This window comes from Halichondria panicea, chromosome 1 (assembly GCF_963675165.1).
Source record: "Halichondria panicea chromosome 1, odHalPani1.1, whole genome shotgun sequence".
NCBI classification, from domain to species: domain Eukaryota; kingdom Metazoa; phylum Porifera; class Demospongiae; order Suberitida; family Halichondriidae; genus Halichondria; species Halichondria panicea.
Genome location: NC_087377.1, coordinates 787,551 through 805,000, shown reverse-complemented (window position 1 = coordinate 805,000; position 17,450 = coordinate 787,551). Strand labels below are relative to the sequence as shown.

Sequence of the window (17,450 nt, the reverse complement as noted above, 5' to 3'; positions counted from 1 at the left end):
ATAGCAATTTATTTGATACGGCCTCTTGTTTAGATGTTGCCCAGTACATATAGCCCACTTCTCTTTATACGCTATAATTATATAGCTAGCTAGCTTGAGACAGAGGTTAGGTTTGTTACAGCTGCTCTTCACAGCTCTCTTAATAGAGCCTACGTTAGTGTTATATGGGCGTGGTCCGTCCATCGATGGAGGCTAGTGTAAGCTTTTCAGTCCATTATACTGATACCAGACCCTCTTCCTTGGAGGTGAAGTGGACGTGGGGACGAGGATAGCTAAAGCACCACCCACCTCCCTATTGATTGCATTGCATGAATTTACTTTTACCTGTTTTGTGAGTTAGTGCTGCCTCCGTTGTGAATAGCAGTGCTGTCGGGTAGTAAGTAGTGGTATTTTAGCGTAACTTTAAAGCACCACCCACCTCCCTATTGATGGCATTGCTCTCACATTTGACTTATTTGTGGTATTTTGTGGTATGAATTCCTGAGGGTTAGTGCTGCCTCTGTTGTGAATTTGTTGCTTCGTGGCAGCCTGTTATGCCGCATAGATGCTCAAATGTCATTGGTTGCTACTAGGAACCCAGTATAATTATGACGCATGCAAGACTATTACGCACTATCAGCATTAAGTTGATTATAAGGTGATGCCCTTGTGATGTACTGCTAATACAACTCTTGCTCTCGTGCTCTAGTTGTATTAGCAGTACATCCCTCGTGCATGAGTAATAACATACAGTAGCCGTCAGAATAAAGTTCCTGTACCATTTGCATGGCACGTCACGTTGTCGTTTTTACGCAAACAGAAAATGTCTTGTCAACTGGAATTGAACGCACATGTTTTATTCGTATACGCACCGTAATTACGATTTGTTGTACAATTTTAAAACGGTTGAAAGTGTTGATGAGTCAGCAACAATTAACAGGACACAATGAATCTGAGAATGAAGCAACTTGGCAGCTAACCTAGTCATTGTAGTATCATATGCAGATAGTTTATTACTATCATGGAATGCTCACTTCACTTACTGTGTACTTTGTTTTAATGTTGTCATTGTCATCGTCAGACTATATTAAGAAATTGAGTATTACAGCACATGATCACTTTATTGACTGTGAACCATTTCATTCATCACTTGATATCATCGATGGAGGCTAGTGTCAGCATTTTAGTCCATTATACTGATGCCAGACCCTCTTCCTTGGAGGTGGAGTGGACGTGGGGACGAGGATATAGCTAAAGCACCACCTACCTTCCTATTGATTGCATTGCATGAACTCACTTTTACCTGTTTTGTGAGTTAGCTGCCTCCGTTGTAGCCTCGATTCCAGGCCGCATTAAAATACGGCCTGGTACCTATTGCAGGGGTGATAGTGCGCATGCGTTTCAAATTACCCAGAATATGGGTAATCGTACTACGAACGTAAAACCTTAGTAAATTACACAGGAAATTAGTCTGTTTACTAAGAATATGTTCCGTAATACTTTATCTCTATGACTGAGCTCTGTAAAGCTGTGGCTTATGCCGTCTATTGTGTTGGTCTAGAAGGCTTGAACACTAGTTTTAAGACAGAAGAGGCTCTCATCTACGTCTAGGATGGTCCTATAGCCGGGTTGTCTTCGCAAGTAGCAGTTTGAGGCACCATACACTTCCCATAGCCTGTACAGATCCAAGGTAAGACATCCTGACCATACAACCGTCATAGAGGTAGATGAGAGCCTCTTCTGGCTTCAGACTAGTGTGAAAGCCTTCTCTTCTGGAACAACGCAATAGAGAGCTAAGCTGATGTACAAAGATAGAAAATAGATGAGAGAAATAAAAAGGGGATTCCCCAGATTTTGGAGAATAAACTAACGCATGCGCATTATCACCCCTGCAATAGGTACCAGGCCGTATTTTAATCGGCCTGGAATCGAGGCTACCTCCGTTGTGAATAGCAGTGCTGTCGGGTAGTAAGTAGTGGTATTTTAGCGTAACCTTAAAGCACCACCCACCTCCCTATTGATGGCATTGATCTCACTTTTGACTTATTAATTTGTGGTATTTTGTGGTATGAATTCCTGAGGGTTAGTGCTGGCTCCGTTGTGAATTTATTGCTTCGTGGCAACCTGTTGTGCACTTTTTGTGCTTACCATATAGCGGGTAATTTCGTGAGGTAAAAAATTCGTTTATTTGGTGATTTTTGTGAGTAAAAATTTCGTGGAGGTCAGCTTGCCAACGAAAATATTTACCCCACGAAAAGTACCCTCTGCATGTATGGTAATCAGATTGCGATTATTGTAATACCTCACTTTACAATGATAAAAACATTTTACACCCAAAATATTAATCCTCAGCATCAAGTCTCTGTATGTGTGTGTCATGCCTCAATATAAATATGAACTGCACTATCATTATGTCAAGCCATGTGTAAATGCAACGTACGCTAGCTATATAGCTGGTATTAATTGAGACTTCCCGTAACGTGTCATGCAGTGGATGTGTGGTGTTGATGATGGTCATTTAGTTTGCTAGTTTGTGATCCTTGGAATGTGAATAATTATTGCATACCGTATTATGCTTGATCAGAGGCTGCGGCTATATACATTTTGCTGGTTTTGTCATCAAAAGTTCATGTGCCAGTATGTATTCATTTGGTGTTTCTTAATTATTGTTAGCTGTGTTTGCAGGCACTCCATTGACTGATGAAGACTCTGATGCTCTAGAAAAGCTGCTCCTAGACAAAAACATTGCATTGACTGGTGAAAGGACATATGAGGCAGTAGCCCATCACCTTCGTGAACTCGGACACGGTGACCTAGCTGCCAAACTGAGAGGAAACCTCGACAAAGGTGGGTAGTAGTTAGTAAGAGCTGTGGGTAGTAGTAGGTGGGTTGCTGTATTGAAGTTATACTCACCTGTGTTGAATATTGCATTGCATGAAGCCTCTCAAGATGAAAGGGGAAGCCATAACTTAAGTATTTCAACAGCCATAACTTTAGTATACTAATCTGAAAGAGACTTTTCAAAATTAAAGATGTGTTTATGAATAGCACGAGGGCATAACGTGATAACTGGACTTATAGCCGTGGTTCATATTTTGAAGATGTACCACCTTCTTTTAACGATATTCGTACCTAATTTGATACTACAATAAGTTGCGAATGACTTATCTTATAAAGGGATGCAGTTAATAGGTTGGTGGTGCATTGTCTGTACAATATCAATAGCATATTAACGTGATTGAGTGTACAGTTTAATAATTATTGCTCTTTCTTATATGCAGTGATTGGAGAGCAAAAGCGATATCTGAAGAAATTGGAGGATCTGATGACTGACAAAGACACTATCTCCATGCAGTACCTCCGTCTCCTTCTTGTCGGGCCACCATCCGTGGGGAAAACAACAACTCTTAGCCGTTTGCTGAAAGATATCGTAAACATCAGTTCTGCTGGAGACAAGGCAAAGCTACGCAGTACGCTACTCACCAATTGCCATCAAGTGGTCGCCTACATGAACAAAGACGCCACAGAATGGGTTTGTTCCAAAGACGTAGAAGAGGAAGCAAAGATCCTCTTTGGCTACATGTACAGTAGCAAGGTCGATGAAGTCCCAAGTGCCCCAACTGAGAAAAAGACAAAAACTGTCCCCGAAAGCGAAAAGCACACAAGCACAGCCAAACCACCTTCCCCTGAAAAGCCTCCGCCAAACCCTCCACATTCTGAAAGACGAGAGAATGCTTACCAACAGAACAGGCTCATACCCATCAAGGCTCGACTGCAAAAGCTGATAAAGAACGGAAACTACTCTGAAATGGCCAAATGTCTTGGCAACACCTTACTAAACATCAACGATGTTGGAGGACAACCTTCCTTCCTAGAAATGCTACCAGCCCTATGCAATGGTCCTGCCATGTATCTAGTGTTCTTGGATCTAAGCAAGGAACTTGACAAGCCCTACGATATTCCCTTCAGTCGTGACAACACAGTCATTACTCCATTCAAAGCTGTACACACAGTGGAAGCCACAGTCTCTCAAATCCTCTCAGCAGTTGCCAGTATCCATCACGTCTCTCGAGAAGATGCCAAGTACAAAACCACCTCCAAATTGAGCGAAAAGTTTGAAAAGTTCCAACAAGTTCGTCCGGTAGCAGCTTTGATCGGTACTCACGTGGACAAGTTGGAAAATCCAAAAGAAAAAATCAAGCAAGTCAACGATGCTCTGAAAGCAACCACTCAAAAGTTTGCCGAGATCCTTGTATCACCTCCGTCAGATTCTGAATCTTCATTTTTTGCCGTGGACAACTTTGCTGGAACTGAACAGTCTGACATTGCCCCGATTCGTGATTTCATGAGCGATGTTTTCGCCTGTCACTTCAAGGATGCATCTCTGCCCATCAAACCGAAATGGCTCCTACTGGGCACACTACTGCGGATGGAGTACTCAATCGTGTCGATGGAAGACTGTCTGGAAATAGGGAGATTGTTGGAAATGGATGAAGAAGACACCAAATTTTGTCTCTGGTTAGTTCGTAATTCATGTAGTCTATAATTATACTGTGTAGACGTAAGTGCGAAATTTTCGAGTCACTCTTAAATTTCGTGAAAAGGCCTCTAAAAGCATTTCGTTGAATAAAATTAATGTGGTGGGTTGGCTACACACACACTAACAGTTTACACAAGTGCTAGTTACATGTATGTATTTAGTCCAAGAAGTAGAAGCCACGCCTTTCGAAGAACTATTTTCGTGGACTTCGTTTTCGTGTAGGATTGCTAACCCACAAAAACAGCGAATATTAAGCCCCTTGAAAATTTCTCGCTATACATGCAGTACATACGGCACTTGTCGATCGTCACTCCCACACACACACACACTCACACTCACACACACACACACACACACACACACACACACCAACAGGTACCTACATAAGATTGGATCCATACTCCATTACGGGAATGTACCCAACGATATCGATGGCTGGCTGAGCAACCACATGTTCTGCACCCCTGAAGTGATCTTCACTAGCATCAGTCAACTGATCCTTGCTGCTTTACGCATCCTCCATTCTGAAGGCCACGTCACTGAGTTTGAGCGAGCAGAGTTGGTCAAGATGGGGCAGTTTTCACTGGAGGCCATTATCAAGTACTGTACTGGTCCCAATGTTACAAAGATGCTCAAGGAAGGAGAGATTATCCCAGCCGAGCATCTCATCATACTGCTGCAATATCTCAACCTTCTCTCCGAAATTGTCCACAAAGATGCCAATGATCCGAAGGTCACTCGAATCACGTACCTTATGCCGGCTATTTTGGACTGTGCTTCACAAAAGGAGCTGACCAAACCACCTCAACCAGACACCAACAACCCAGAACCACTCCACATCACATTCAGCTTTGGTTACGTACCAACAGGAGTCTTCTGTGGGCTCATCACTCGACTAGTTTCCCAAGGCCCTCATGGAATTCTCGGATTGACGTGGGAATTGGTGGAACATGGCGTCAAACGAAATTGTGTATCGTTTTCTGTCGATGATGTTCATACGGTTACACTACTCTCCCACGAAAAGAGCTACGAAATTCGAATCTCTCGAGACGACCCTGACACCTCTCTTCATGACCTCTGTGGATATGTGCTGACAGCAATCCTCTACACTATCAAGTGCCTGTTCCAACATCTGGTTATGCATATTGCATTCCAATGTCCCTGTTCCAAAGCTTGTACTGAACGCAGCGTCAACCATCTGTGTGCTCTCTCTAGCAAATCACGAATCAGGTTTATCTGTGAGGCTTCCAAGAAAGCTGTTGGTCTCAAATCAGAACAGCAAGTCTGGCTGGGAAAGGTGTGTGTGTGTGTGTGGTGTGTGTGTGTGTGTGTGTGCGTGTGCGTGTGCGTGTGCGTGTGTGTGCGTGCGTGATTGCGTGCGTGCGTGCGTGCGTACGTTATCTATTGCAATCTGCTCTGATATAGCAACCTTCTATTTTTTTTATTGACTTAGTTCTACTGTTTACTTTTTTTTTAACGCCCATGCATACATACATGTACAGCACGTGTGTCTAGGAAGCAGGACGGAACTAGAGGTGCTAAAGTTTGCTGAGGATGGTTTCTCCTTCCACTGGAGCAAAGAGGGCTCCAGCCGTCAGATCAAGACACCTGATGATCAGCCCAACACTGTGAGCTTCCAGAGAGTGAGAGAGGAGGACTTTGGTCACTACCAGTGTGAGGTGAAGGATGCAGCTGCTGGGAAAGTGCTCCTCACTCTCTACACAGCTCTCTACAAACACCAGTCAAGTCAGTTATCTAACCTCAAGTGTCCCTTGATCCCATTTATCACATACTAAGTGCTGTTCTTTCTACTTATTACATAACCAGTGTACCCAGTGCTTACTTCCTCTGCCCCACAATCACAACAGAACTCTTACAACTGCCTTTCATTTACCTAGTGTGTAGCTTTTTATTATTGGAGTAGCTTGATCATTGTGTAATGAAGTGGTACTCTTGTGCATGACTGTTATATTGTCATATCCTCCTCACAGGTAATGCAGTGACTCCACTAGCCACTCTACACACAACCACTCAGTCAGGTAGCAGATACTGTGCATGGGTTTGTATTGTGAATTAAGTCATTGTTATATTTATTGTCATATCCTCCTAGCTCACAGGTAATGCAGTGACTATACATTACAGGTTTATGTGCTATCTATATTATTGGTCATTCCCATCTTAGTAAAGGACTATTCTCACTGCAGGCATTGCTGTACATGATGATCAAGAAGATGATGATCAATTATACACTAAAGACTTGCAAGAAGTTGTTTCTCAATTAATGGAAGCCATTAATGTTTGGTTTGAGTTGGGCCTCGCTTTAGGGATCCCAGTTGCCACGCTTAAGGATATCGAATCTAATGAAATATACAATAAAAATCGTTTGCGTAAAATGCTGACCCAGTGGCTGGAATCTTCACCTTCTCGTACATGGAGTGACATTTGCAATGGCCTCAGAAGTGGCACTGTCAGGCATGACGTTCTAGCAAATACGATTGAAGAGAAATACAATGGTAAATGTGATTGTGTGAAGTTCACTAAAGCTAAAAATTGTTCCAAAAACTAGGTCGGCTATCAGGGAAGAGAAAGAGACAAAGAAACGATTCGTGTGTTCCCGGACCCCATACAGAGGACTTGTCCCGACCACCCCACATCACTGGTGAGAGGCTCATGCAGAGGACTCATAATTAGAAACCTGCCATTTCATTCTTTAATGCCGTTACATCATGTATACGTATTGCTGACACTTCCTACTACATACGTGTACAGATCCTCTAGTCCCAGGACACCGCAAAAGATTATTGGGATCAGGTGAAGAAGGTGAAACTCTGTTAAAGCGTCCAAAGAATGATGTCACTGTACAAGGTATGATCTATAAAGTTATCATTACAGTTTAGACTGTCAGCTTCATAGTCAGAATGTCAACTAGCGACTAGCGACTCCACACACAACCATCGAGTCAGGTGTATCATACAGATAGTGTGGTCAGCTACTATAATTATATTACCTGTATGATTGCATGTGCGTTGTTATTTTTAGAACGTATAATGTTTCTCATATTGCAGTTCAACCACATGAGACGATAGTGACAGAGACTGCAGCTCAGTTGAGTAGTGAGTGCTCGAATGAAGCTCTTCTCCAGTTGTCTACTGAGATTGCTGGCTACCACAAATACAAGCACAGGCTGGGCCTCAGTGATGCTGAGATATACGCTATCGATCAGAGTCCTTCCATGATTGATAATATCCCAGGGAGATTTTACACTGCTCTGAAGAAATGGAAGAGTAAAAGTATTGTTGAAATGTATCCATTGAAATCGTCAGCTACTTACGGTCGATTAGTGGAGATTGCCTCAGAGATTGAGGACGGAGAGGCAGTTCGCAGCATTCACAAGGCCTGTGTGGAGTATACCAGTGAGTTACCTAGTGAATCATCACTTTGACTATTAACTTGTGAGCTTGCTCGTCAGTAGTGCCATGCAATAATAGTATACAGCATTCTAAGTACTTGAGGGTTCTACTAGCCCTGAGGGCTCCTAAATCATGTATCATGCACTCATGTTTTCCTACAAATAATTATTACTGATCCCTATTTACAATGTTTTGCTTATAATTATAGACTCTAGTTTATTGTGCTCATGCTTTCATACAGATACTGGAGTTGCTTGAAAGGGACGAATAAAGATGTCAAGTAAAGAAGCATGCAAGAATGTCAAGTAAAGAACTAACTCTGTGTTGACTATAAGTACTGACTAGCTCTGTGTTCTGTGTTTGATTATACCACCTTCTATTTTTATAAAATTTCATTTCCAGCTTTCTAGTTTAATGACCCTTTACCATTGTTGTTGGGTACATGATCACTTCAGTTTTTTTTTTTTTTTTTTTTTTTTTTTTTTTTTTCTTTATAATGTTTGATGCAGAGGAAGCATACAGGATATGACAAGGTAGCTAAATGAAGCTAATAATGAAGTCAGTCCATAACCAAAAAGTAAAGGTGCAGGTGCAGTTCTACTTAAGTGAAAAAAAGAAAAAAGGAAAAAAAAAAATTTTAACTTATTGCTATAATTTTGACAGGGATAATTTAAAAGCAGATGGGCTAGGGCTACTGATAACATTTAGGGGAAGGGAATTCCAAATGGGGATTACGCTTACAAAAAAGGAATGTCTATGGGCTAGGGTTTTAACATATGGTTTAAAAATAATTTGATTATGAGGGTGACGGGGGGGAAGGGCGAGGATGGAGGGTGAAAACATTGGGAGATATTATAGATAAATTGTTAAGTATATTAAAGCAGACTTTCAGTTTTTGGTTTTTCCTTCGAGATGACAGTTGCAGCTTCTTGTTAACCACGTGGCCTCCTCATGATCAGAGAGAGTGCTAGAGCTAGAGTTTAATAGCTAGTGTCTGCAGGCATGAGCTGGAGGAGCACGCAGTCCAGTATTAGTGGATATGGTGGCTAGTCTGCAGAGGGAGCTGGACAATGCTAAGGTGAGTAGTGCCAGGTCTTATTGAGTGGACCCAGATACTCTATCTATAGACTAGCTCTCTAGCTCCCTTTGTTGTAATGTATGGTCCTCCATTGCCTACTCATACTAATGGAGTGTGTATGTGTGTGGTGTGTGATGAGTGGAGTGGGTGGTAATGTACCTGCGTGCATGATGGTAGTCTATTGTCTCTATTGTGTCCATCAATTCCTCAGCCCTGCCCTGAGTGAGGGGTCATCCTGCATCATAACTTGTGAGAAATATACAGTTTGATAAGATGCTTGCATGTTCATTATCTGTTCCATATACGTAGAGTGTATACGCAGTGTTGGGCTGTGAAGATACGTATAATTATGTGTGTTATTGTCGGCTATAATACAAGTACGTGTATAATAACTATAGCCTGGGCTTATACAAGGTCAAGGTACCGCCCCCTCTAATGTAATTAAGACCACCACTTGCTCTCTACTAATAGTCCACTTGCGTATGCTTATTGCTAACCGTCAACTTTAACCTATACAGCTAACTTCCCTCCTCTCATCTATGGTCCTCACAGCCTCTATGTTACGCTGGGGGAAGAGGTGTTCAATGTGACTGATGACAAGGGCAGTATCAACGTGATATTGGTGGATGGACTGCCAGCTTGGGACCACTCTACTGCCTACCCCTGAGGGTGACTATACGCCCACACACAGGCACTGGGAGTACTACTGTTCAAGCTGTGCTTCATGGATACTCCATTTGGTGACAACCCTCTAGCCATAGTCAGTGCTCAGTACAGCATTCCTGAAGACTCTCCCTACACACAAGACCTGCACAACTTGAGAGGTGAGACCACACCCACACACACACATCCTAGTGAAATGTAGCCAGCTTTACGCATAATTATGTTAAGCCTTGTTAAGCCTATAATAAACGAGTGTTGCAAGCGTGCGCTTGCTAATGCCTCTCGCCATGTTATGCTTTTGCTCAAAAAGTATTAGTGTTATAGTAGTTTCTATAATGAATTTATATTAAAGTTAGCTTATCTATATTAACTCACTGAGAAGAAAAGACTTATTTACATGCATCTATTGTTGTTCAGGACCTCAAGAAAGAAGAAAATTGATTCTTCCAAGATCAGTTCAGTGTATTATAATATCTATTGAGAAAAAAGACTTGTGTACATGCATATTGTTATCTATATTGTTAATGGTAGTGTTTTGTGGCTTACCAGGCCCTGGAAACAAAGATGATTCTGCCAGGAGAATCTGGATCTGGATCTTGGAAATTATTTTCTCACACATGGGGAATGAGCGCGCATGCGCATTACATCCACAGGAATAATTAAAGGGGGGTGTCCAAAGAGATCAATTTCACAAAAATAATGGCTACTGCTAGCTAGCTGTTTTAACATATATTTTCTGAGTATTGTAGCTAACAAAAAGCTAGAGCTTTAGTGCAAGGCTAACTCATGTTGAATAGAAAGTTTGTGGGGACAGATGATGCTATGAAAGAGACTGCAACAGCCTTCAATGTGAGTCGAACTAGCCATAACTGGTGAAAGAAGCTTTAGTTTGCTAATCCAGGAATCAAAATCCAAGAGAAGGTGGCTAGAAGCCTATAGCTACAAGCTGTTAGCTTTTGTCGTATTACAACCGTTGAGCAGTTACAGCTGGAACAGACACACACAGTCAGCTTTGCCGTATCCCTAGTGAGGCTAAGCCTCGAGGCATACATTTTTATTATGAATAATTATTCAGATTTTAGGGGGGGGGGATATTTTGGCTGGGGGTAGGAAATCCCGAAAACCCTGTTAGTAGTTTTGTTTCTTTAGTTGTGTGGGTGGCTGTATATTGCATGTTAGTTGCAATTGGTTGGCAACTGAACTCCTTTCAACAACTTGACATGATTCGCCGATAATACCGTAGTAGAGATGTCAGACCAGAAGTAGTGCGTGGGGGTATTTTCGTACAGTAATTCAAAAACGGGACCAGAAAGTGAGTGAACAAGAAGGGCTTTCCGCAAGCCCTGGAAGAGTCTAGCAAACAACAGCTGTTCCCAGGGGTAAAAAATAGCGTAGAATTTGATTTTTATACCAGTTTTTTATGATTTTAGCATTTAATGCTTGTTTTGTGTGTGATTTTTTCTCAAAGGTGTGATCATCATTTTGGCAACCAAACATGAAAATGAACAAAAACACAAGTGAGCATGTCTTTCATCTCTAACTCTCTCCAGATTATGCAAAAAGTTGCTACAATAAGCTTTTATTTCTTGCGGAATCACATATTGCATGGATAGATGGGTGGAGCTGAGAATAGAAATGCAGTAAAATCAAGCCAAGCAAGTGTACCAATAGATGTATTTATTTCTTAGAAGTTACTGAAAGTAAGTATTGAAGCAATCTGAAAGCCTCTGTTGAAAAGAAACAAGAAAGATTGGAGAGAATTCCAGGGACAACAATGTAATCTACCAAAACTATTAAATTGCAAGAACTGATTCAATTTGCACACAAAAAAGACAAGAGTAATCTACTGTAGAAGCTGTCAACAGAGTTGTATCATAGATTTATAGTTGTATGGCCTTAAATCTACATCACACTAAAAACGAATCAAATGAAATTGACAGAAAAGTTGCTTTTAAAGATCAAGAAACAGATACAAGCGTAAAGTGGACATTGATGAGAGTTCTGAAACATGATACAATAATTATACTGAAAAGATAGCATGGTTACTTTAAATCCAAAAGAACTCTCTGAAGCAGGAGACATCATACTATTATAGGGACATCATAAAGATATACATTACAGAAACATTATAAACTTCATAATAGATATCAAAATTAATGGTTACAATATTAACTCCTGAGTCCTGAGTGTCCACTTCATACTTTTTTTAAAAGAGAATAGACCAAGCAGTTCAGCAGATTATGATAACTTTAAGATCATTTCCGGTATTAACAACAAAATTAATTTCATAAGTCCCGCCCAGGTACATTAAAATGCAGTAAATTTTTGTAAGAATTTTTCCCTGACTAGTGTTCTTCAAAAAGCTATATCTCTGCATTCGCTTGAACAAATCCAGTGCAATAAAGTTTTCTGGTTTGCCTAGAGTGTTCAAAAGAGATAGTAATACATAGGAGTTAGAAATAGCAAAAATGAAAATCGGTCTGACATCGCTAACCGTAGAACTTGGATAGTGCAGAATGATGTCATTATAATAACAATGTACACTGCAGGTGATAGCTGAGGAGAATGCCAGAAGACCCAACAGTGTCACCAAGTGTTTCACACACATGCTCGTAGAGTGGTTGCAAGGTGGTCCACAACTGGAGGACTTGTTGACAGCTCTAGAGTCTCCCGTTATCAGTAGAGCTGACATTGCTGAGGACCTCAAGGGAAGATTGCAAGTGACTCTAGCCTGACAATATCCTCTAGCCATTATAAACTGTGACTGATGCACAGGGCCAGAAGTGGTAGTTTACAGCTTGTAAACTATGTTTGTACTTGCGAGTGTACATCATAGTTTACAATTTTGTTGAATTTTAGTTCATCTACAATAGTTTCCTTCATAGTTTACAAAGAAAGTTGATAGTGTACAACGGTGTATACTACTGTAAATGAACTCTTTTGGCCCTGTGATGGCATTAATTTTTTGTTCTTTATCAATTACAAGTGTTTGTGTGGTGACTACTAGCACTCTATCCACCATAATTATACCTGATGTGAATGCTTTGTTGAGTCAATGTCTGTCCACACAATTGCACATGCCAGCTATGTTATCAATGATAAATGTATTGTAACTGTGTAGCATCAGAAGAGAGCCGTCATCAAAATTAAACTTATTTATGAGCTCCTGATAATACACAGGTTGGTGAAGAATGGGTGTGGCCTAGTGGTTAAGGGTGTGGCTAGTAGATCAGATCTCGTGAGAGGACACGGGTTCTCATGGAGACTGTAAGGTTTATAAAATACACATAATTCTTACTTACTTATATAGTTAATGATCTTTACCACTTTTATTGTAATAATTATTATTATGTCATAACAAGAGCGCATGCACTCTTGGTCATAATTAATTTTTAGCAGTAGAGATTAAAAAATACAACAATATTAATTTTTATGACTGCATAGGCTAAAAATTTTCAATGATGATCAATGTTGTCATGTTTCCTTGGTAATGGGCCGGGCTTGTGTTTACTTTCTTGACAATAATTATCTTCAACTTATCCCATCAGTGTCCATGATTATAAGAAACAGCGTGTCTACAGAGAAATGGGGGATGAGGGAAAGTGGTCGTATTTATATATTTATAGTACACGACAATTTCACATGCAGCATAATGTACAGTTACACACACACCCACACACAAGCTGAGACCACACCCCCTAGCGTACCTCATCATGACTATGGAAATATCGCTGGCGTTGTGATGGAGGCTCCTTCACTGTGTGTGTGTGTGTGTGAGTGTGGGGAGTACAGCGCAAAAAGCACAAACTACAAAACACAGTCACACCTGCAAGGGAGGAGCACAGCGCAAAAAGCACAAACTACAAAAAACAGTCACACATGCAAGGGGGGAGTACAGCGCAAAAACCAAAACTATTGCTAGTGAATTGAACCCACTCACGGGAACGCAAAACTATTGCTAGTGAATTGAACCCACTCACGGGAACGTAAAACTATTGCTAGTGAATTGAACCCACTCACGGGAACGTAAAACTATTGCTAGTGAATTGAACCCACTCACGGGAACGTAAAACTATTGCTAGTGAATTGAACCCATGCACTCACGGGAACATAAAATTATTGCTAGTGAATTGAACCCACTCACGGGAACGTAAAACTATTGCTAGTGAATTGAACCCACTCACGGGAACGCAAAACTATTGCTAGTGAATTGAACCCACTCACGGGAACGCAAAACTATTGCTAGTGAATTGAACTCACTCACGGGAACGCAAAACTATTGCTAGTGAATTGAACCCACTAAAGGGAACGTAAAACTATTGCTAGTGAATTGAACCCACTCACGGGAACGTAAAACTATTGCTAGTGAATTGAACCCACTCACGGGAACGCAAAACTATTGCTAGTGAATTGAATCCACTCATGGGAACGTAAAACTATTGCTAGTGAATTGAACCCACTCATGGGAACGTAAAACTATTGCTATAGTGACTAAACACTGTCACACATGCAAGGGGGGAGTACAGCGCAAAAACCACACAAACTACAAAACACAGTCATATACAAAGGGGGAGTACAGCGTAAAAAGCACAAACTACAAAACACAGTCACACATGCAAGGGGGGAGTAGAGCGCAAAAAGGACAAACTACAAAACACAGTCACACATGCAAGGGGGGAGTACAGCGCAAAAAGCACAAACTACAAAACACAGTCACACATGCAAGGGGGGAGTACAGCGCAAAAAGCACAAACTACAAAACACAGTCACACATGCGAGGGGGAAGTACAGCGCAAAAAGCACAAACTACAAAACACAGTCACACATGCGAGGGGGGAGTACAGCGCAAAAAGCACAAACTACAAAACACAGTCACACATGCATGCAAAACTATTGCTGGTGAATTGAACCCACCCACGGGAACGTAAAACTATTGCTGGTGAATTGAACCCACCCACGGGAACGCAAAACTATTGCTAGTGAATTGAACCCACTCACGGGAACGCAAAACTATTGCTAGTGAATTGAACCCACCCACGGGAACGCAAAACTATTGCTAGTGAATTGAACCCACCAACGGGAACGCAAAACTATTGCTAGTGAATTGAACCCACTCACGGGAACGCAAAACTATTGCTAGTGAATTGAACCCACCCACGGGAACGCAAAACTATTGCTAGTGAATTGAATCCACCAACGGGAACGCAAAACTATTGCTAGTGAATTGAACCCACTCACGGGAACGCAAAACTATTGCTAGTGAATTGAACCCACTCACGGGAACGTAAAACTATTGCTAGTGAATTGAACCCACTCAAGGGAATGCAAAACTATTGCTAGTGAATTGAACCCACTCACGAGAACACAAAACTATTACTAGTGAATTGAACCCACTCACAAGAACGCAAAACTATTGCTAGTGACCACTCACAGGAACTTAAAACTATTGCTAGTGAATTGAACCCACCCACGGGAACGCAAAACTATTGCTAGTGACCACTCACGACAACTTAAAACTATTGCTAGTGAATTGAACCCACCCACGGGAACACAAAACTATTGCTAGTGAATTGAACCCAGTCACGGGAACGCAAAACTATTGCTAGTGAATTGAACCCACTCACGGGAACGCAAAACTATTGCTAGTGAATTGAACCCAGTCACGGGAACGCAAAACTATTGCTAGTGAATTGAACCCACCCACGGGAACGCAAAACTATTGCTAGTGAATTGAACCCACCCACGGGAACGCAAAACTATTGCTAGTGAATTGAACCCACTCACGGGAACGCAAAACTATTGCTAGTGAAATGAACCCACTCACGGGAACTTAAAACTATTGCTAGTGAATTGAACCCACTCACGAGAACGTAAAACTATTACTAGTGAATTGAACCCACTCAAGGGAATGTAAAACTATTGCTAGTGAATTGAACCCACCCACGGGAACGCAAAACTATTGCTAGTGAATTGAACCCACTCACGAGAACGCAAAACTATTGCTAGTGAATTGAACCCACCCACGGGAACGTAAAACTATTGCTGGTGAATTGAACCCACCCACGGGAACGCAAAACTATTGCTGGTGAATTAAACCCACTCACGGGAACGCAAAACTATTGCTAGTGAATTGAACCCACTCACGGGAACGCAAAACTATTGCTAGTGAATTAAACCCACTCACGGGAACGCAAAACTATTGCTAGTGAATTGAACCCACCCACGGAACGCAAAACTATTGCTAGTGAATTGAACCCACTCACAGGAACGCAAAACTATTGCTAGTGAATTGAACCCACCCACGGGAACGTAAACACTAGGGGGGAGTACAGCGAATAACTATTCCAAGCACTGTTAGATAAGACCTATCACATGAATATGCTCAGATCAAAGTTTGGTCAGGGAAAGAGTCACACTCTGCACTCGGCAGTACTCACTGTTTCTTAGGTCGATTGTATTTTATCTGACGTCCAATGGGTGGATCATCATCAGCATCCAACAGAGTGAACAACTGACCCTCACGAATCTAACAAGTGAGAGAACAATCAGACCACTCACTCACTAGTAGATAATTCCACCATAACAATTATTATCTTAAACATTTTTATTTCAACTTGAGCTGCAATAATTGAGTAAGTTATAAATGATGCCCACTTTACAGTGCAAGTACGATCAATTGCTATGTATACCTTTTCCAGGAGGTGCGTGAACGATTCCCAAATCCAGATGGAGTTCCATACACAGACTTCCAGTCTTCTACTTCCTTTATTGTTTCATTATGTAAAATGCAAATATAAAATGCTGATTGGCTAGTCAAAATTTGCACGGATACATACTTACTTTATATGTCTTCATAAAGATCTTCGTCAAGTACATGTACACCATCGTTTACTAGGTCCTCGTTTTCATCTACTGGCTCATCTGATTGCTCAGGTTGCACGTCCTCTACAAACTCACTGCACATATATACATGTAGCAAAATTATAAAATTATATGTAAAATAAATTATGTAGATTGCACATAAAATATATTACGCAGTACCTGAGGTCAACTTTTCTCTGCTGCTCGTAATTCTCCCATATTCTCCGGCAAAGTTGAACGATTTTTCCTTCAGCACTCTTACGGGAGTCCTACGATCCGGTCTTCTCATGTCCTGAACCAGTCGTTCACTTGTACACCCTCTATACGTACATTCTCGTTCTGAAGTAAACAAATGAATGAATGTACAGTCACACATACATTATTAGCCAGCATAACGTACCCAGTCCATAATAGCAAGGTTCATTCTCATGTTGAATGTAGCTTCCCCAAAGTGTACACGTTTCGAGATGTATGTGAGCAGCTGGTGATTGAAAGACTCCACCCAGAATGTGTCTCGACAGTAAAAACAACATCATAATATTATGAATTTTAATATAATTAGAAAAAAACCTCACTCGACAATATGATTCGGCATTCTTGTAAATAAGGGTGTCTTTTAGTGCTGACGTGAATGACTCGATTGCAAGAGGATCCTCTAGTTTTATCTTCGTGGGCTTGTACCCTGGACGCTTACAGGGGGACGCTTCGTTACAATCTGAGTGCTCGTTCTGAGAACACGATTATAAATGTTATTGGTGTACAGAGTACGGACAACTTGTTATCATACACACTCACCTGATAATGTTTAACGATATTCAGAATGTTCTTTCTTAGATTGTCTGCTGACTGCTCACAGTTCTTCATACAGTAGTACAAGTGAACTTTCGTACTTTTACCTATTGACAAATATTTTTATGTT

At 41.2% G+C, this 17,450-nt stretch overlaps 2 protein-coding genes across 3 annotated transcripts in view; one reads left to right on the top strand and one right to left on the bottom strand.

Annotated features, from left to right (window-relative positions):
* LOC135352216 (uncharacterized) overlaps positions 1–8,323 on the top strand; it is a 47,315-nt gene extending 38,992 nt beyond the window's left edge. The window contains exons 6-15 of one of the 2 annotated variants that reach the window (XM_064551382.1): positions 2,665–2,826; positions 3,261–4,497; positions 4,895–5,816; positions 6,022–6,265; positions 6,511–6,558; positions 6,724–7,032; positions 7,086–7,178; positions 7,289–7,384; positions 7,585–7,932; positions 8,171–8,323. In XM_064551382.1, coding sequence (XP_064407452.1) covers positions 2,665–2,826; positions 3,261–4,497; positions 4,895–5,816; positions 6,022–6,265; positions 6,511–6,558; positions 6,724–7,032; positions 7,086–7,178; positions 7,289–7,384; positions 7,585–7,932; positions 8,171–8,187 — 3,476 coding nt within the window. In that variant the 3' untranslated portion in view covers positions 8,188–8,323. The remainder of the gene's footprint in view (positions 1–2,664; positions 2,827–3,260; positions 4,498–4,894; positions 5,817–6,021; positions 6,266–6,510; positions 6,559–6,723; positions 7,033–7,085; positions 7,179–7,288; positions 7,385–7,584; positions 7,933–8,170) is intronic. The other variant, XM_064551389.1, reaches the window with a different exon arrangement.
* LOC135332819 (uncharacterized) overlaps positions 1–17,450 on the bottom strand; it is a 42,221-nt gene that overhangs the window by 22,746 nt on the left and 2,025 nt on the right. Inside the window, exons 10-11 of the mRNA XM_064527742.1 lie at positions 17,327–17,427; positions 17,107–17,259 (exon numbers count right to left, since the gene is read on the bottom strand). Of these exons, the coding sequence (XP_064383812.1) occupies positions 17,107–17,259; positions 17,327–17,427 (254 nt within the window). The remainder of the gene's footprint in view (positions 1–17,106; positions 17,260–17,326; positions 17,428–17,450) is intronic.